Raw genomic sequence first — 20,056 nt, forward strand, 5'->3', positions numbered from 1 at the left:
CCCCCCCGCCTCGGCTCCCTCCCGCGTCCGTCGCCCCCCCGTGTCTCCCCATTCAGCCCCTGCCATCCCAATCACCCCCGTCACTCCCGTCATCCCCATCACCCCATCACCCTCCATCAGCCCCCGTCATTACCATCACACTCCCCCCCCACCCAACAGAATCCTTATTACCCCCCCCGTCACCTCCCGGCATCCCCATCACCCCTATCATTCCCATTACTCCTATCACCACCACCACCCCCATCAGCTCCATCAACCTCCCCCATCATCCCCATCATCTCCCATCACCCCCCATCCTCTCCATCACCCCCGGTCTCCCTCCCCATCCCTCCCATCACTTCCTATGACCCCTATCACCCCCTGTCATGCCCCGCCACTCCCCATCCCCCTCATATCCCCCCATGTACCCCCTTTCCCTTCATCCCCCCATCACCTCCATGAACACCCATGTCGCTCCCTTTCCCCCGGCTCCCCATCACCCCCATCATCCCTCACCACCTCCATCCCGCCTCCACCCCCTCACCCCCCTCCATCCCCCTTTTGCCCCCATCATCCCCCCAACCCCAGCCAGGGCTGTTCAAGGAGCCGAGCAGCCTCCCTCCTTCTCCCCTGCGGCCCTTTAGTAGCACCCAGACTTAACCCCTCTCTGCTCCCCACCTCAGAGCAGGGTATTTGAACACTTTGTTGAGTTTCTCGCTTCCATGGACCCCGCACTGTCCCTGTTGCCCCCCCGGGGCTGCCCCAGAAGGGGGAGGAGGAGAGCACTTCCCTCCTGCATCCCGCGTCACCCCGAAAGATCTGTAATTAGACTGAGCAGCTTTAATACCTGGTGTTGTCGTTAATTAATTAATTAGTCCCAAAGCAGCAGCCAGGTGGGGGGAAGCCTGGCTTCCCCGGCGCACTGCCTCGTGCGTGCAGGGGCTTGCGAGTGTGGGAAGGGGTGTGAGCGTGTGCAACTGTGTACATGTGTGTGAGAGCATGTGTGCAAGCACGTGCAAGTCTACACAAACACGTGCGTGTGTGTTCAAGCACGTGCAAGAACATGCAGGGGCTGCAAGAGCGCACACGTGTGTGTAAGTGCGGGCAAGGGCACGCACAGCACGCGTGTGTGAGTCTAGGCAGTGATGCGTGGGGGCATTTGCATGTGTGTGCAGGTGTGCACATGTGTGCAAGTGCGTACAGGATTGTATGGGCTTGCAAGGACCCACAGGCACATGTGTGCAATGGCCTACATATACATGTGCAAGGACTCCCTAGCTCATGAGTGCAAGTGTGTGTGTGTGTACACAGGAGTGCGAGTATGTGCACGAGGGCAAGGACACACATGCACGTGTGTGCACGTATGCAGGGATGCACGTGGACAGGTGTGCAGGCACATGCACAAGTGTATGCATGCAAGCACCTCTATGCACGGGTGTGCAGGTTTGTGCATGAGTGCATGTGTACAAGGACGCACATGCACGTGTGAGTGCAGTCGTGCATGTGTGTGAGTGCACACGTGCAAGAGCCCTTAATGCTGGTGTGCTCAACACCCTTATGCATGTGTGTGCACGAGTGGGTGTGAGGACCCATAACCATGTGTGCGCGACTGTGTGCTCACAAGCAGACGTGTTTACAAGCACACACATAACACACACCAAGTACTTACAAGCACACACACATTGCACACACGCTCACAGGCACACACCCGACGCACACACGTATTTACAAGCACTCACACGCACGATGCACACAGGTGCCCGCCACTGCAAGCGTGTCCCAATAAACTCCCCTGGCTGGTGCCAGTGCCCACGGGTGGGTTTGGGACGTGTGGAGCACAATCCTGCCGGAATCCGGGGGCTTGGCGGCTGCTCCTCGCCGCCGCTTGGGTTTATTTTTAAACCCGTTGGCCCCGAGTGATTCACACGCTGCCTGTTCCCTGTTCCCTGCTCCCCGGCAAGTTTTACACGACCAAAATAGATGTTCTGGAAGGAACGGGCCACCCGGCAAAGCCGCGGCGGGGAGAGCGGGGTGCTTCCGGGATCCCGGCCCGTCCGAGGCCGGGAACATCACTGATCCACCTCCATAAGGGTGGTTTTGGGAAAATGCTGGTGCAGACACCCTGGGAAATGGGATCACGGGTGATGTTTAACCTGGATCACAATACCAGGCTTCAGTGGAAGGTGCAATGCTGGGGGGTCCTCCGTGGGTATCCCAAGCGCTGGGGGCTCTCACACCTGGCTATAGGGGAAAGGGAGCCCAGCAAGGCAGAAGGGCAGGTGGAATCAGGGCAGGGAATGGGACAGAGTGGTGAAGAGCCTCTCTGGCAGAGCATCATCTGTGGGAACAGAGCACCCTTCTCAGGGCCAGGGTCCCGCTTGCCCCAGCCCTGCTGGCAGCAGCTCCCTGCAGTGACAAAAGCACCCAGCGAAGCTACCACGTTACAGCACACTGGGAAAAAAAAAAAAAAAGACGAAAAAAATCTGACTTTTAAAAATAGGAGGCAGTAATAACTGTTAATTCACTATTTTTAATTTAAAGTTCAGTCATGAAAGGTTTCCAGCCATAACAGTGCATCTCACTCACTTAAGACCAAGACACACATACAATAATCCCAGCCAGCCAGGATTTCTCCCTGACACATTCCCTGCTTTCAGCTGCATGCCGTTTCCAGCACGGCCATCCCAACCATCGAAGAACAACAACCACACCTGCCCCAGTTCTGTGGGACAGCAGCACCACTGATTTCTTCTCCAAGGAAAACACCATCAAAACCAACCCCTCTGGATGCAGGAGATCTGGAGTTGAGCTCCCCACCCTGAGCATAACAGAGCAGGAGGAGGACGGGTCAGTTGGCCAAATCCCAGGCAGAGGTGACAGCCTGAAGAGCTGAGCAGAGATTTCGTAGTATCCATGCACCACTCAGCAGATTTGCAAGGGCTCCTCAGAGAGGCTCTAGGGTGTCATCTGCTGAGGAAAAGTCAGAGGAGGTGGCAGCAACCAGGGTTTAGGGCAGCACAAGTGGTATCTTGCAGGCCTGCCCAACAGAGGAGAGAGACGGGGAAAGGACAGGACCCCACAGCACAATGTGACTGCAGAAGCAAACCCCGGGACAGCAGCAGAGGCTAAGCACGGTTTATCCAGCTGAGCAGGCACCCTGCAAACTCCAGAGCTGCCAGAATGATGCTTCTCCATCAGCATCTCTGGAGCAAGCCCTACCCATCTCCTGCTAACCCTTGCATGGTGTCCCAAGCCCCAGATGAGCAGGAATAGGCACCTTTTCCCTCTTTGGGGTCATTTATTTATAGATTTAAAGAAATAAAAATAGAAAAAGAGGTAAAGAGTGCATGCTGAGGCAAAAGAAATGTTCATGAATGAAGCCAGAGCAGAAGGTGGGGTGGCAAGGGGTCCCTCCGCCCTTTTGAGGGGGGAACATTCCTCCTGCATGCACAGAGACAGAGGGCAGCGGGGCTCTCCCTTCAAACCCCACCAAATTCATGGTCACAGTATCCAACGTAGAGAGGCTGTGCCTGGACACCACGCCTGGGAAGAGAACAGAAGGATGGCATCAGGGAGAGGGCACAGGTAGAGACACCACCGGGTCTGAGGGCTTCCAGTGGCACGGGGGCTGTGGGTGCACTGTTTCAGGTGTGACAAGGAGGGAGCGGTTTTCATGCTGTGCTTATAAACTCCGTTTTTTGCTCATGTATGGGAGCACGGGGTGAGGACAGGTTTCCTGGGGAAGCTGATGCTGCAGGAGGAGTGGCAAGAGCTGACAAGTCCCCTCCTTCCTCAGCACAAAGCCCTCTCCTCGCCAGAGCCACCAGCCTACGCCAGCAGCAGGAGCGCTCCTCCAGTGCTGCACAAAGCAAGCTCAGCCCACACACAGGCAGCAGAAAAACCAGGGCTTTCCAGAGAAACACGGGTCATTTTGCAGCAGGGCAAGCCCTTCTCCCTCGCTGCCCTCCCAGGGTTGAGCCCAGCGCAGTTGTGCAAGGGCAGCTGCCCCAGGATGGTTACCCAAGCAGCGTGCAGCGGAACTCCGCCAGCCGGGCGTATGCGTCTTGCACGTTCCTGACAGTCTCGTTGCTCCAAAGTCTTTCAGCTACGGCCCCACCTCTCGGCCTTGAAGACAAGGGACAGGCAGTCAGGACAGGGGGGAGTTCAAAAGATTCTCACACGAAGCCCTGAACTCCCAAGCAGTTTCCTAACCAGCGTCCTTCCACACACAAAGGCTTCAGAGTATCCCAAGATCTGCTCCTGGACACGTCCCCATAAGGAGCAGACCAGGGGGACAGGACAGATGGGTGTTAAACACAACCTGGTTGCAGCAGCAGGTTGTTACAGCCTTGCAAACTCCCATTTCAGCCTCAGTGAAGCTGTTACCAGCACAGAGGGGACAGGGACAGACACCACGTGCAGACCAAACCCACAAGTTCAGCACATGACACTCAGTGATAAAGAAAAGGGATGCAAGCCCAGCCTCACATGACCCAAGTGACCTCCCTGTGGCCCCCCTTACCAGAGCCTGGGGGTCAGGTTGGTGACATCCACATATTCACCCCACATGCAGGCCTCGCCACCAATCACCAGGGCCTTCTGCTCAGGGCTGCCTGTGGAGGGGACAGCAAAACAGCCAGTTCTGGCACTACGTATGAGTGCCAAGCCAGCTGCCATGCAGAAAGGGAACACAAGGAACACACCTTCAAAGTTCAAGGGCTCCACCTTATAGGCTTCTATCCAGTCCTGCCCGTAGGAGATGCGGTTGAGGTACCAGGGTGCAGAGAGCAGAGCCCGGTAGCCAGCCCTGGTGACATTGGCCATCTCCTTCAGGTACTGCATGCTGTTCTCCTTCCACACGTGGATGATGGTGTCAGGCCTCAGCTGAGGAGCACAGGTGAACATGGGGCAGGGGATCAGTGCGGTGACAGAAGCATCACCTGCTCCCCCGAGCAGAGTGCCCAGACCCCTCCACACCCCCAAAAGGAAGCTGAGGCAGACTTGGACTTGTATTTTGAGCCACTTCCCTTCTGGTTTGCAGGAACAACAGAAGGAGGGATAAGGCCATTTGCAGAGTGTCCTGGGCAGGGTTAAAACCTGCATCCTAGAGGGAGCAGAGCATCGGCAGCAGTGTGACAAAGCCATGATGAGGGCAGCTCACTGGCAGCACCATCTTGAGATCGACCACAGTCCCATCACAGAGTAACACCCATGAGCCTCAGCACGGCCCCCCCAGAGCACACCAGTGTGCCAGGTGGGGTGCTGGCACTGCTCACCCCAGCACAGGCAGCTCTCACCTTCACGTCGTTGTCAAACACCTCCTGCCACACAATATAACCTTTGCCAAGGGAAGAGACGATGTCCAGAAGCCTGGAATGGGAAAAGTACCAAGTTTTGGGTGATCTCTTTGGTGGTTACATACAGCCTAAGGAGCAGCACTGATATTCCTGACATCCTCAGCAGGATGTGGAGGTGCTTCTGAAGGAGAAGGGAGAGAGCACAGCCCCTTACGGGGCTTCTTTCTCCTCAGCCCAAAGTTTTTCATGGTCAATCTCCCACTAAAATGTTCCCTTTTGGGGCCAGGGAGATATGACCAGTGGGGATGCTCCTGGAAAGGACATCTAGTGTCCCCAAGACAGAAGACATCTGAGCTGGTCACAATGCAGCAGCAGGCCCTGGATGCCCTATCCTTACCTCTGGATGTAGAAAGACTCTAATTTTTTGTAATCTTCACCGAGGCCCATCTCAATCATGAAAGCACGGATTTCTGGATTGGATTTCCTGTGCACCAAAGAGAAGAAATAAAACCACTGCAACCTGAGCCCTGGAGTAAGATCAAGGCACGGTCAAGTCCCTCCCACATCAGTCCAAGGCTTGACCAGGTATCCCAGAGCTGTGGCTAGACCAGCATCAGCAGCTCCATACATCCAGCATCACCGTGAGCACAGAAATCCCAAAAATCCCAAGCACCACCACTACCCCTGGCCTGGGAGGGCAGGACACCAAAGCTCATGACCAAGAAGCCACGGGCTGGGACTCGTATCCCAAATATTTACCCCCAGCCCCCATCCAGACTGATCTCAAACTCACCAGCATGTGAAATCTACCTCATCACCACCAAGGTGGAGATAGAAGTCTGGGAATACAGCGCTGACCTCTTGGAACAAACTGGTCACAAACTGGTAGGTGCTGTTAACAATGGGGTTGATGGGCCCATAGACTCCAGAAGGAGCCTTGCCCATATAGCAGGGAGTCAGGAGGCCTGGAGCACCTGATGATAACAAATGCAGGATGGTGAGGAAGGGGCAAAGTGTGACCATGTCATCCTCTACAACACCCCTCAGCACAACTCAGGGCCTGTCAGGGGACAGGGAAGGACAGACAGCCACAGTTCCAGCTGTGACCACACACAGAGAGAATTTTAACATGGGCCTTGGCATTTGGAGGCAGGGAACAGAAAGAAAAAGACAATGGAATGTTTTCCTGGAGCTTCCTGCACTTCTAGACATAAAAGAGGAGACACAGTCCCTGGAGTAGATAGCAATGTGTCAGGACTGGGACACAGCTGAGCAGAGCAAGGAAGCTTGGCCAGCTGTACAAGGAAGCTTGGCCAGCTGTACCCTCAGTTAAACACAAGATCCTTGCAATAAGCCATGATGTTACTTTTGACAGAGCAGATGCTCCCACAAAAAAAATCACCCAGCTTGGACCCAAGAAAAGATGGAAATGTTTCCCTTTGGATTTTGCTCTTGAAGTTGGACCACTGGGTCCCACATCCCCCAAATAATGGTTTGCTCCTTGTCAAAGCCAGCCTGTGGGACACTGCTGCCCACACCCGGCTTTTAGAGCCCAGATTGCAGCACCCACTCCTGCCCCTGGGCCAACTCCAACCCTCCTCAGAGCAGCAGCAGCAGGCAGGGTGTGCTCCTCACCTGGCCCCCAGGAGAGGGTGTGGCCGGGGGTGTCGAACTCAGCGATGACTCTGATGCCGCGCAGCCGGGCGTACTCGATCACAGTGCGCACGTCACTGGCTGTGTACACGTGGGTCATGGCATTGAAGGCTCCCTGGGAACACGGGAAAGCTCAGTGCCTTGCCCAGGAGCAGAGGCAGGGATCTGCTCACCTGAGCTGGGCTTTACATGGTGATCATTACCTGCTTGCTGAGCTCTGGAAACGTGGAACTCTCATAAGGGAAGGATGGGTCATCCACAATGTGCCAGTGAAACACATTGAACTTGTTGTAAGCCATGACGTCCTGGGAAGGAACAGGGACAAAGATGATCGTGTCCCATCCCCTCTGAAGGGTCATCCAGCTTGCCACAGATAGAGGACAATGTCCTCCAGCTCTAGAAGGACAAGGCAGAGTCCCTAAATGCTCCCCAGGATCCAAGAGGGATTCAGACACCTCTCTCTAAACACAAAAAGCTGCACAGGGCCAGGAATACTTCTGCTTAGTAAAATCCCTGTTCTCCCTGTAACTGAGCCACTGGTGGAGATCTGGAAGTTTAACTCTGCTTGGAATGAGCACAGAACCACCACCCACCTTTGCCAGTGTCTTCCCTTGCCTTAGAAACAACTCAGCCCTGAAGAGTAACCTGGACTGCAGGAATCCAAAATACCTCAGAGTTTTCTTTTTAACAAAGGCAGCTGAGAAATCACCCGAACAAGGGAGCTCAGTTGTCACAAGGGATGGGACACCCAATTAAACCATCTCATCTTCCAGCACGGGTGCCCTACCAGAGTTTCCAGGATAGCTTTCAGAGGCAGGTAGTGTCGAGAAGTGTCCAGTAACAGTCCCCGGTGAGGGAAGCGGGGAAAGTCCACGATTTCTGTCTCATTGATGTAGTACTGCACACAGAAGACACGAGCAAGATGTGAGCAGGATGTTGGCAAATGGCCGTCAGCAAGAGACACCGAGGATCACTACTGTCCTCAGGGTTGGCAGGACAGAGGCGCCCTCACTGCCCAGAGTGCAAAGTGTCCAGAAAGAGCTGCAGCCCTTCTTTACCCACTCAGAGGGCAGAGATCTGGCTGCATCCATGAATTTCCACTTGGCCCTTGGCAAGGCTGTGCCCACTCATCCCAAGCATCCCAGCAACCCTCACCCTGTACCCATGGAAGCTGGGGAACTATGGAGAGCTGCCCGCTCCCAGGGGATGAGGCCAGGACTCACCGTGCCATTCTCGTCTCTCCCAACAAGCTGGCTGAACGTTTCTAGGCCTGCAGGAAAACACACAGCCCCTTTCTCAGCACAGACACCCCCGAAGGAGCAGAGCTCAATTAACAAAGTCTATGAAAGAGAGAGGCAGCACAAGACATCCCCACAGGCCCGAGGCAGGGAGAGCGGGAACGCCCTGCGGGGAGCGCAGCTCACCTCGGAGAGCTCCCCAGATGGTCTCTGCCGAGAGCAGCACGGAGCCTTTGGAGACGGACAGCTTATCTGAAAAACAGCATCAGGGCAAGTCCCACACTGCCACCGCAGCACTGGGCAGGGCTCAGGTACAGAACTGCACCCCGGGACCCCAGAGAGCTGAATTTTGGCCCTCTCTTGCCATTTTAATCCTCTCTCCACTGCTTTATCAGCACTCTCGGGTACGTCCCTCCTGCCCTGCCCCAGTGTCTCAAAGGCAGGGAATTGGTGCCCGCCCCAAATCCAAGGGTAACTGCACAGGGCTACTTCCCAGTGACAGGCACAGAAACAGCCACATTCCCTCCTGCTCCCAACCCTGTCACTTACAGCTCTCGTTGGAGTCCAGGCTGGGAAACCCATCGCAGCCTGGAGTGGAAACATAGACGAGAAGCTTGGTGCAGGGTGTTTCCCAGGATGGCTCATTCTCTGCAAAGGACACAGACCATGCACATCAGCCCCATCCCAGCTCTTTTCCCTGCTTCCAAGCCCACCACCATCCTCCCAGCCCAGCTAGGGATGGAGGCAGAAGCAGGCACCCTTTCCTGCACCCCAAAACAGACACCGGTGTTCAGCAGGGGTTAATTTCAACACAGCAAACAGCAGAACATGAGCTGATCCCAACCTGTGAGGAGGCCTACAAGGAAGCTTAAAGGAGCACACAAAAGAGGAGAAACATCAGAATATGGACTAGCAGCAGCTGCTGAAGCTTCCTGGACACCAGCTCTGGCTCTTACGCTACAGCCATGACTAGTGAAAGCCCCTCCATGAGGGTGAAGAGCTTCTTGTTTCCAAGATCTCCTGGCACTGCAAAAAAAAGTACAAGCCTAAGAGCTCTGCTCTACCCAAACTTCTTAGAAAAGGGCAAAGAAAACCTTTAAAAAAGGGCGGAGAATGAATCTGCTAAACTAGGCTGAGTTAGAGGCAATCAAAAGGTCTCCCCAGCTCAGAAAAGCTCCCAACTGACTTCACCTTCTGCAGAGCAGCTACCACGTGTAGCAGCCACAGAAATGAACCCAGTAACATTTAGACCTCAAGTAGGAGCTCTGGGCATATTTTCCTAACTGAAGAGCACTTCCAAGGATGCACAAGCCTGAATTCCTACTTGAGTCACTCCCCCATGCCAAATGGATACTCAAGCTTCGTTGGGATGCAGCAGACTTAGAGCAGTCAGCTGCCAGAAGGAGCATGGGGTGGCAGGGTGGGACCCTGCTCATCCCAGCCAACGTCCACACCTACACCCCCACAGCATTCCCAGGAACAGCCAATGCTCAATGTGGTCACTGAAAATAAAGAGCTTGGCTTTCAATGAGCCAAGAGCACCAAGAAGTTTCCAGAGAGACTGTGGCACTGCCAGCATTTCAGAGAAATGCAGAGAGCCCCTGCTGCACTGCTCACAAGAGCTCACAGAAATCCCGATTTCTCCATGAAGGGATGACGAAACCTCTGCGGAGAGAAGGAAAACAGCTTGAAGCCAGCCCTGTTTTGAGCTTTCCTCTCGCTTGCAGACAAGCTGGTAGCCAAGGCAACCTCACAGATGTGCAAGCAGCACAGCAAGACCTGCTCCCTCCGCTCGGGAAGGCGGCAGTTCACCGGGAACGGCCGCTCTCAGGCCTGGGAGCACTCATTCTGCTGAGAAGCCTCAACAGAATTGGTCCCACCATCACACACCATGTTTGAACCTGCTGGCTGAGGTGCTTCCCAACCCAAACACGGCCTCCTGGGCCAAGGTGCAGACAGGCACCACCACCAACCACACTTGCAAGGCAGTGCAGCCTGAAAATGGTTTCTGCCATTTACTTCCTCTATTAATACAAATTATTTCCTTTCATCCAGGGTTTCCACTGCCTGTTCTTATTAATCACCCATGTGGGAAAAAAAGACCAAAAAAAACCAAAGGCAAAAAGGGGAAAAAAGGCCTTAAAATAATTTGTGTAGTTTGAGCATCATAAAGCAGGGCATATGGGAAGTGATGAGTGTGAGCTGGATCTTGTGATCGCAGTGTTGCTCCAAGTGATTTGATGGTCACATTTCCCCTCTGAGTGGAATAGGAGAGCGTGAATAATTAGATCAGCTGTTTTTAGTTCCTAGCAGCAAAAGAGAACCAAGAGGAGTCTTTTTGGCTCTCAAATCAAAATTTATTTCTACTTCTACTCACAAGAGTGGAAGAAATAAAATAAGCCAAAGGGTTCTGCGTTTCGAACCTGCTTTTTTCAAAGTACGATGTACTCAAGACAAAGCCAAGCAGCTTCCAACACTGCCACCCTTCTCCGCTTTGATCAGCAGCGAGAGTTCACGCTGACATTTAAAACACTCGGGAGCAGAGTTACTAGCTCTTTTTGATGAATGAAGTGCTTCATACTCCCTGGATATAGCACTTCAGGCTGCAGCAGACCCACGCAGCTACTGAGCGTCCCTGCACGTTGGCTCCACAGCCAAGAGATTTCCTGCAGCTCATTCCAGACAAGCAATGGGTGCTGTCATGAAGAAGTCTGGGTTCAAGAAACCTTTAGAGCCTGTCCCACAGCAAATCCAGGCTCTCAAAGCTTCTGCGTTTCCTCATCTCACCCTACAATTTCAGGATGAATCCAGGAGCTAATCCCTCCCTGGCAGAAAAGCCATGCTGTCTCAGGACTTTTAGCACCTCCACTTTGGCAGAGGCACCCCGTGGCACAAGTATGTACTTGGAAGAACACACACAAAGCAGCAAGTCTTTCCTCAAGGTGAGACCTCACACAGGACACCGAGAGCTGCTACGAATGAGAACTGCCAAGACTTAGCAGCACCCCTGAAGCAGGAATGGCTGCAAGACTGGGAGCAGCTTTCCCTGCAGCCACAAGAGAAGGAAGTGAAATGAAGCAAGGGAGAGATTAACACTACCTGGAGGAAGCAAAAAATGAGACAGAGAAAACCCTGGATAGCACGAGACTAAATCCTGGCAGAAGGACAACTAATGCTGTGCCAAACTCGATTAGATTTCTTCCACACGTGCCACAGGCATCGCTCTCAAAATCCCAGCCCACAGCTGCCCTTGCCACCAGACTCCATCCAAGCCACAACTCCCACCCCACCTGCCCCCGCAGAACTGAGGGGAGGCAGACGGCCGCCAAACCCCGCGGTCTGACCCCAAAATTAGCGAGGGTGTGGGGGGGTGTTAAGCTCAAAGCCACGGAGGAAGGGTCAGCGCCCGCCGCGGCCCTCACCGGTGGGACGGCCGAAGAGCAGCGGCCAGTACCGCTGGAAGGCGGCGTCCAGCACGGCGCAGCCCGGCCCCACGGCCGAGCCGTCCGCCACGGCGAAACGGAACCGGCGGGCCGGCACCGGGCAGCGGCCGCCGCCGGGCGGGAAGCTCTGGGCCTGGGGCTGCGGCCACACGGCCCCCGCCGGGCCCGGCAGCAGCGCCAGCAGCAGCGGCGGGAGCAGCAGCAGCCGGAGCAGCGCCAGCTGCAGCGCCCGCGCCGCCGCCATGTCGCGCCCGAGCCTGAGGGAGGCGGCACCGCCCGACAGCGGGGGGCCGGGCGGCCGCGAAATGGCAGCTCGGGCCCGCCCTCACGGCCTCCCCCCCGCTGCCCCCTCGCCCCACAGCCTCCCCCAGCAGTCCGCCCTTCCCTCGTTCTCTTCTAATAAAGTACGGAAACCCCTGCAGCTCCCCACCGAAGGTAATTTCTGTCCCAGCCTTCAGGCTTTACAGCACCCCCCACCCCAGCCATGAATGATTTCTGCCGTCAGGGAGCCTCAGCAGCCTGCCTCCGGGTTTGAGGAGATGGATGGTTTAAATCACGTATTTCACCCGTGCTGCTTTCGTGGAATTATGTAGTGTTTTGGGCTGAAAGGGATCTTAAAGACCACTTAATTCCACCCTCTGCCATGAGCAGGGACATCTTCCTCTCCCACTTTGCTCCAAGCCCTGTGTCCAGCCTGGCTTTGGACATTGCAGGGATGGGGCAGCCACAACTTTTCTGGGCAACCTATGCCAGGGCCTCACCACCCTCATTGCAAATAAATTCTTCCTTGTATCTAACCTAACTAAACCTCTCTCCGTTTAAAACCAGCACCTCTTGCCCATGCTTTGGATCCACCTTGGGTTTAAGCATCTTCTGTTGGTGCTGTGTATTTTTATGAGTAATATTTAAATTGTCCTTTGCAGAGGTTTCCAAGGATATTTTATATGTGGCCAGTGAAATATTGATTGGGTTGTACAAATAAAAGGGGCTTTATCCCATGGTGGATCCTCACAGTGAAGTGGTGCAGGGATGCTTTCCATGCAGTGCATGGCTTTTCCAAGGAAAGCCTTAACCTCAGATGAACTCTGTTTAAATTTGCTTCCTCCCTCCAGCTCTACTTTCCTTAGCAATCCCCAACTCAAATAAGGGCCTTAAGCCCAGGTCTTACCCATCTAATTGCCAGCACAAACCTACAAGGGAACCCACTCCATCAAATTATTAAAAACCTGTTGTCCCAGAAAACTCCAAGGTATCAGGCGTGCTGGGAGACAAGCCAGAGGCATGGGAACAAGCAGGAAATTAAACAAATGGCACAGAAGAAAGTGTGACAAGGGAGATGGCTCCATCACACAAGAGGAAAAACCATTCTGTGTGAGCAGGACATAATTATGGAGGGGTCTGGTGGGGAATGTAAGGGATTGTCCCTCATGGAAGCAGTGTAGAGAGAACAGGATCAACAGGAAAAAAAGCTTTTTGTAGAAAGAAACCACAAGAAACTTGTTGTCAAAGGTTAGAATAGCACCAGCACAAAGCTGGGGACCAGTGGGGAAAGAAAAAGAGCTGGGAAGACATGGAAGGGTTTCAGTGGGGCTGGAGAGAGATGAAAGGAGGTGCTCTCCAATGCTGAAGGAGGCTGTGAGGTTCCAGGGAAGTTCTTGGGGATGATGTGGAGGTGAAAAAGTTGTGGGGAGACTAGGCACCAGGAGGAGATCTCAGTCAGGTTTGGGTCTAAATGGGATTGTGGGAATTTAATGAGGTTAGTGAAAATTTATAGGAGGTTCAAGAGGGGGAAGGCAGGGAGGAGACTAAGGGTCACCTAGAAATAGAGAAGCTGGGCTCCATCAGGAAGGGTCAAAGAGAGCCAAATGGTGTTGCCATGAGCTCAACACCTACACAGCACTGCATCTTTCTTTTTCAGCCGTGTAAAACTGCAAAGTCCACCTAATGGGAAGGTGAGCCAGGAGGCAAGGACAGGCACAGCCTTACCAGGTGGGTGCACCTCCACAGCCAGGCTAACAGAAACAGGGGTGGACCAACAGCCCAGGTATCACCCAGAGAATTAAAGGCACCAAGTGAAGTCCAACATCAATCTAGGAATACCAAGGAGCAGGTACACTCATAGCAGAGATCAGGAAGAATTGGTTGCCTGGATCTCAGATTGAGTGGAGTTTATGGAGTTCATGGGTAGAAGTCCCAGGAGAGGCTGATTTGGGCAATTAAAGCCTGTTGGTTCCCTCAGGCTCCTGGCAACCCTCCCTTGTTTTCCCTACAGAGGTGGCAGGACCTACATTCAACACAATGGCACATGGCAGGCTGCTTCCTCACTGTTCTTCCAGGATTTCGTGGGCCTTCTCTATCTCTGTCCTCATCACACAGCAGGAAAAGAGAACACCTGTATTCCAGCCTGTGTCAGACCTCTGGGAAGGTAGCTGCTGTCATTCCTTGTGTTTAAGTTTCCTGCTGCCACTCTGCATAAAGCCTCTGTGGTCTCGAGCTGGGTTTGTTGTTTTTCTCCGTGCAAACTTCTGGAGCACCAGCTGTTACCACCATTTTCTGACTATATTTGGTTGATTTCAGTATCTCTGAACTTGTCCTCAAGTAGTTTTACTGAATTAAAATTTCAGTGGAAGGAAAAACACCCCAAACAAGCCAGTTTGTTGCTGTCTTGCATTGGGCAATGTCAGGACTGTGCTTCCCAGCTCCCAGAACTGTGGGAGTGCCCTGGCTTGAGGTGAATTCTCATTTCAGCCTGGGGAGGGTGGCATGTTTGCCAGCTTATGTAAAGCATTGTGATCAGAGCTTTCAGTCCAAATATTCCAGCCTTTCTACAGATTCAGTTGCTGATGCTATTTTAGGGGACCTGATGTCTCTGGGGGATGACTCATTGAAGTTCATCTGTAGCTGGCCAGCATGAATCCAGACTAACAGTCTGATTTTCGAGTGTTTCTTTACATTAAAAAAAAACCAAACTGCTTAAGCGTGTGTCTAACTGTGGAGCTTGGCTGGAAGAACCTGGTTTACACTCTGTCCTGCAGCAGGCACGGAGCACCAGCAGCCTGAAGCTGCTGATGCTCCTCAGTAGCCCGTCAATAGACCAGCTCGTGGGCTCAGAGCGTATCTGCAGGCTGATATAACCACCTGGGAGGCCTTTTCCAAGGTAGTTCAGCAAGAAACATGCAGGGAGTGAACCCCAGATAGGGCTGTACTGGCTCAGGTGACACTCTACAAACCCCTCTTGCCATCTCTGATGCAAAAGCTGGGACTTGATGGGGGACTGCAAAAAGCTGCTGAGCCAGGATATTGCTGGATTACCTGCTTGCTACCAACAATGAATTTGGTAACAATCCAAATTAATTATTCTGCTATAAATTGTTATGAAACCTAGCTGGTGTCACATTTGAGTCTTTCTGGTTTGTTTGCCTTTGGGGCATGAAGGTGGCCTTTGGGCTGTCAGTGCAGTTGCACCATGGCATTTTTAAAATATAGAAGTCCATTTATTATGCTGCCTAACCCCATATAATGTTGTCTGCCTCTGCATTTAACCAGGAGGGTGCTTTGCACACAGATTCTTCCTCTGATAAGAAGCGTCTGAGCCAGTGAAGTGGGAATGGAGAAAGCCATTCATGAACACCTTCACAGGGCATGAGTTTTCTGTGTGCTTTGCTCTTTGAGCCAACACTGTCTAGGAAAACTGGTCCTGAATGAAGCAACTCCCAGCTCAAGGGACCTGTTGATGGTGTGGCTTGAAGAGGGCTTTGGAAAACACAGATCATCCCCTAGAAATACCTCTAACTTGGATTTTGGCATCTCTTTCTGGGCAAAACTACTGTCTCCATCTCCTTGTTTACCTTCACTTTAATCCTTGGTAAAATAATGATGGGATTTGGACCGCAAGCACAAGGGTTGCAGGGTTGAAGTGTCCTTACTTGTGGTGGTGATCTGGGGGGACCGTGGTCAGCATGTGCTAGGTCTTTTTAGGTGTGGACCCTCCTGTTGCACATCTTTGTATTTCAGGGATGACATTGCTCGTCATCAAGCAGAGAGGTGCTCACATTTAAACACCCAGCAGAAGCCCCCAGAGACATTTAGTGGAGCTTTAGCATGTGCACAAAGAAGATCCTAAACATGAAATGCTAAATCCACATCCAGGGGATTTTCATCAGCTCTAACAACTCAGCCTGTGAGGAACCTTGATGTTTTGGGGGCCTGAAGCAAGATGGTGTATGACAGGATGCTTTTGGAGCATTCCAGCATTCCAGCCCTTTTCAAAGCACAGGATAACTCATTCCCACATCCCTACCTTCCCAGCTAGACCACCACTTATCAGTTCTGCTATTTCAACAGTTATGAGCTTGAGAGTGGAGTTTAAATCAAAAAGCTTGAAGTGAGATATGTTCATCAGTGTGGAGGATTTGGGATCCTGACTCGAGCTCAGCCTGGTGGTGTTTCCCCTGTTGATGTTATTACAGAGCCTTTTTTCTTCTGGGTTATCTCCAGTTTGCACGGCTTTGGGGTGGTGATCCGAGGGGCTGCTCAGCCCGTGCTTATGGGTGAGGTTGTTAAGGAGCGTGCAGACACCCAAAATCAATCCCTAGGCATTGAGAAATCTTCTGGATTTCCTTTCTCCCGGCGTGGGAGCTCTGTGTATCTCTGGTGATGGAGAAGAAAGGCTTTTTCCAGAGATCCTGCCTGCCTCAAGGAATGCGGGAGCAGGAAAGAGGCTGGGTGGGATGGGAAGTTCACCCTGAATCTGCAGGCGGTTTGTGGTGTGGGGCACCAGCACTTTCATAGCATTTTGGTATCACGAATCAGGGCTTGTCACGAGGAGATGCTGCAAGTTCTTGTGGAGGCTGAGTACATGTGGCTGCTGTCCCTGGCTGCTCCCAGTCACGGCTGTGGGGCTGAGCTGGAATCAATCAGAGCCTGTGGATGCGCCGTGACAAACTCCCTGTGCCCAGAGGCAACGCTCCCATAAATCCTGTAAGCATGTGCTTAACTTTGGGGAGCAAGGTGATTGCAAGGCAATGTTTTATTCTTGTCAGCTTCAGTGTTAACAGTTACCAGAATCACTTGGGTAATTAAGCTCTTGCAAGAATAAAGTGAAAAAGCACCAGGTGTCTATGGAGATCTAAATCATTTTTCAGAGTGGGCAGAAGAGCAGTTTTTGGCTTTCCTCAGTAGCTGGAGTCCTAAAATCCCCAGAGACAGTGCAGATCCCCTCCAAATGAGCTAAAGGCAGCAGCCCTGCTTTTCTCAGGTACCTTTTGCCAACCACCTACAAGAAACTGGTGGGTGACCAGGGCTTTGTACGTGAACATTGGTTGGAAATTTCAAAATAAAGAAAGGCATTTTGCAAAAGGAATGGCTCAAATGTCATTCCAAAGAATGTTTTTGAGATGTATTAGTGTAACTGTTGCTGCAGTAACCAGCTGTGAAATGCTGGTGCCCATCTTGCAGTTGGGAAAGATAAGGCTGGGACTGTAGAAGGTGAACTGGTTTCCTTTATCTGTGGGATGTCATTGGGATGATCCCATCACTGTTTATAAATATTTATTACTGGGATCATAGAACCATCATAGAATCATAGCATGGTTTGGGTAGGAAGGTAGGTCCCTACCTGTAAAGATCATCTTGTTCCACCCCCTGCCATGGACAGAGACACCTTCCACTAGCCCAGGGTACTCCAAGTCCTGTCCAGCCTGGCCTTGGACACTTCCATGGGCAGCCACAGCTGCTCTGGGCACTCTGTGCCAGGGCCTCCCCACCCTCACAGGGAAGAATTTCTCCCCAATATCCCATCTATCCCTGCCCTCTGGCAGTGGGAAGTCATTCCTTGTGTCCTGTCCCTCCGTTCCTTCTCCCCAGTCCCTCTCCAGCTCTCCTGGAGCCCCTTTAGGCACTGGCAGGGGGTCTGAGCTCTCCCTGGAACCTTCTCCAGGTGACACCCCCAACTCTTGCAGCCTGGCTCCAGAATCTTCTCTCTCTGGGCTCCATGCACGACTCTGGGCTGAACTCTGCAGCCTTGGCCAGGGTCCGGACAGGGCTGTGGGGAGGTTCTTGGAGCACCTGGAGATGGCCAGTCCCTGCTCCCAGGAACAGCTGCTTCCCGAACACTCTCCCAGGTCTGTCCCTGATGGGGGGAAGGTCACCTCGGCCAAGGATTTTTGTGTCCAAAGCTGCCAAAATCCAATAAAGCCAAACCCCATTGTTTGGTCAGTGCCTTTCTTGGGGTCCTGTGGCCAAATGAGCTGCCCCAAAACGGCTTGTGCCTTGTCATTGTTGGCCAGGAGCTGGGCATGCCACCAGCTGGGCAGGACTAGCTCAGAGTCCCCGGGGGTGACACACAGTCCCCCTTGGGGATGACGCATGGGGTGAGGACCTGGAGCAACCCCCTGAGGCCACACAGGACGTGTGAGGTGGGACCAGCCTGGCAGATGTCCAGATGGTGCATCTGGAGCTGAACCAAGTCAGGGCTACTTACATTTATGTAGGGCAGGATGATTAAAGCTCTGGCCTTTGCAATTCCACCTAAGTTGGGTAATTAGAGAACTGGCTTTATTGACTGGGTAGCATGGCATGAGGCAATGTGCATGCCCCGTCCACACCTCCTGTGTGCTCTTGACCTGAGCGGAGCAGAGCTCTGGGAGCTGCCTGTGTGCCTGAGGATGCAGCCGGGTACCCAGCGAGGGTTCTAGAGACATCTACCAGGCCATCGGACGCTTAATCTGCCCGGATCCCTGAGGGCACCTGCATGTGTAAACCCCTGTCACTGCGGCCATCATTATGCTGTGTTCCAGCAGGAAATAAACACCCTTTGGGATGTGGCTTCTAATTTTCTTCCTGTTTCACAAGGGATTTGTATGTGACAGAAGCAGGAAGCAGGATCCTGCTGCACTGGATGACTCCTGTCCCAAAGAGCTGATGAAATTTGTCACACCTACACTACATACTGCCCTGATGAATCTCATCTTCATCCGGGCAGAGTGGGTGAATAACGTCACCACATCCGAATGGCCCCACTTCACCCCGGGAAGAAATTATCCCCCAGGGCATGAGGAAGTGGAAGGTGAGCACCAGCGGGAGAAGGTAACCCTGGAACTCTCCTGGGGCTGTGCCAGGCTCTCACATCCATGGTGAACAGTGGTGGAGAGGGGGGAGCAGCTGGTTCTCCTCTGGGCCAGACTGCAGCCTTGTTTCCAAGCCAACCGGAGTTCCGTGAGCTCCCTGAACGCTGCAGACAATGAGCCCAGCGAGCCTCCTCCGTATCAGGCTGAGCGCAGCTGATGCTGGAGGCAGGGAAAGCTGAGACAAAGGGTGCTCAGCCCCTGCAGCACCTCAGCGTCCATCCTGCCCTTTGTAGCAGCTCAGTGTTCAGGCGAGAGGCTCTGGCAGGGATGAGACCACCTGGGAACGGCATTCCTGAATTGCCCAGGGCACTTGTCAACTCCAGGAGGTAAAAAAAGTCTATCCCTGGTCTGGGGATGAAACCATTCATGTATTCTTCTCTCTGCAAAATGCCAAATTAACAGAGAATAAAGGGAATCAAGCCTGGCACCAGTGAAAACCCAGGTAGTACCATCCTCACAGACCAGAAGGCAACAGTGGAGCTTGGAGATGCCACCTGGCACAGTCAGGGTCCCCCCAGGGACAGTGGGCTCATGTTTATCCCATGGAATGATTAGGAATTTCGGCTTGGAGGGTCTCTGTGCAATTTTATTCTGATTTTGAGACAGTGCAACCTGTTTTCCTATACCTTTCCCTCACATTCCCCTCACATTTGCATCACATTGTCCTCACAAGTCACTTGCCACAGACCCCACGCCACTCAATTTAATGGTGGCACTAGGAGTCTTCTCCACGCTTGGCCCACAGCACACTTCAGGAGGGCTCCAAGCCCCAGCTCCACCTCATGTCCCATCACCAGGTGGGCAGAAGGAGAAGCTGGTAGCCCCCCAAACCTTCTGCTCCCCCACCGCCCCAGCTTCATCAGGAGCTGTAGGGACAGGACAGAGTAATGGGTACAAACTGAGAAAGGGAAAATTTAAGTTGCATACTGGGGAGAAATTCCTCACTGTGAGGGTGGGGAAGCCCTGGCACAGAGTGCCCAGAGCAGCTGTGGCTGCCCCTGGATCCCTGGAAGTGTCCAAGGCCAGGTTGGATGGGGCTTGGAGCACCCTGGGCTCCAAGTGGAAGGTGTCTCTGTTCATGGCAGGGGGTGGAGTGAGATGAGCTTTAAGGTCCATTCCAGCCACTTAATATTGTGTAGCACCAGGAGCAGCTGAGGGAGCTGGGGGGGCTCAGCCTGGAGAAAAGGAGGCTCAGCAGGGACCCTCTGGCTCTGCACAACTCCCTGAAGGGAGGGGGCAGCTGGGGAGGTCGGGCTCTACGCCCAGGGGACAGGACAAGAGGACACGTCCTCAAGCTGTCTCAGGTGAGGCTCAGGTCG

The 20,056-nt window shown here is 53.2% G+C and overlaps 1 protein-coding gene across 1 annotated transcript; it reads right to left on the reverse strand.

The window, feature by feature from the left end:
- Positions 1 to 2,489: 2,489 nt before the first annotated feature.
- HEXA (hexosaminidase subunit alpha) lies at positions 2,490 to 11,893 on the reverse strand. The gene is made up of 14 exons (XM_038147490.1): positions 11,590 to 11,893; positions 8,717 to 8,815; positions 8,354 to 8,419; positions 8,153 to 8,199; positions 7,717 to 7,827; positions 7,133 to 7,234; positions 6,912 to 7,044; positions 6,070 to 6,250; positions 5,674 to 5,760; positions 5,277 to 5,349; positions 4,683 to 4,863; positions 4,502 to 4,592; positions 4,000 to 4,104; positions 2,490 to 3,522 (listed from the first exon to the last, which is right to left on the reverse strand). The coding sequence occupies exons 1-14, from the start codon at positions 11,852 to 11,854 to the stop codon at positions 3,459 to 3,461; spliced, it is 1,605 nt and encodes a 534-aa protein (XP_038003418.1). The 5' UTR covers positions 11,855 to 11,893; the 3' UTR covers positions 2,490 to 3,458.
- Positions 11,894 to 20,056: the final 8,163 nt, after the last annotated feature.

This window comes from Motacilla alba, chromosome 10, assembly GCF_015832195.1.
Source record: "Motacilla alba alba isolate MOTALB_02 chromosome 10, Motacilla_alba_V1.0_pri, whole genome shotgun sequence".
Taxonomy (NCBI): Eukaryota; Metazoa; Chordata; class Aves; order Passeriformes; family Motacillidae; genus Motacilla; species Motacilla alba.

Bases quoted from the DNA above. Each gene is read 5' to 3' on its own strand.
- HEXA (XM_038147490.1), bottom strand. From the start codon at position 11,854: ATGGCGGCGGCGCGGGCGCTGCAGCTGGCGCTGCTCCGGCTGCTGCTG. The intron at 8,200-8,353 runs GTGAGCTGCGCT...GTTTTCCTGCAG, and splicing joins CATCTGGGGAGCTCTCCGAG to GCCTAGAAACGTTCAGCCAG. The intron at 4,593-4,682 runs GTGTGTTCCTTG...TCCCCTCCACAG, and splicing joins GGAGCCCTTGAACTTTGAAG to GCAGCCCTGAGCAGAAGGCC.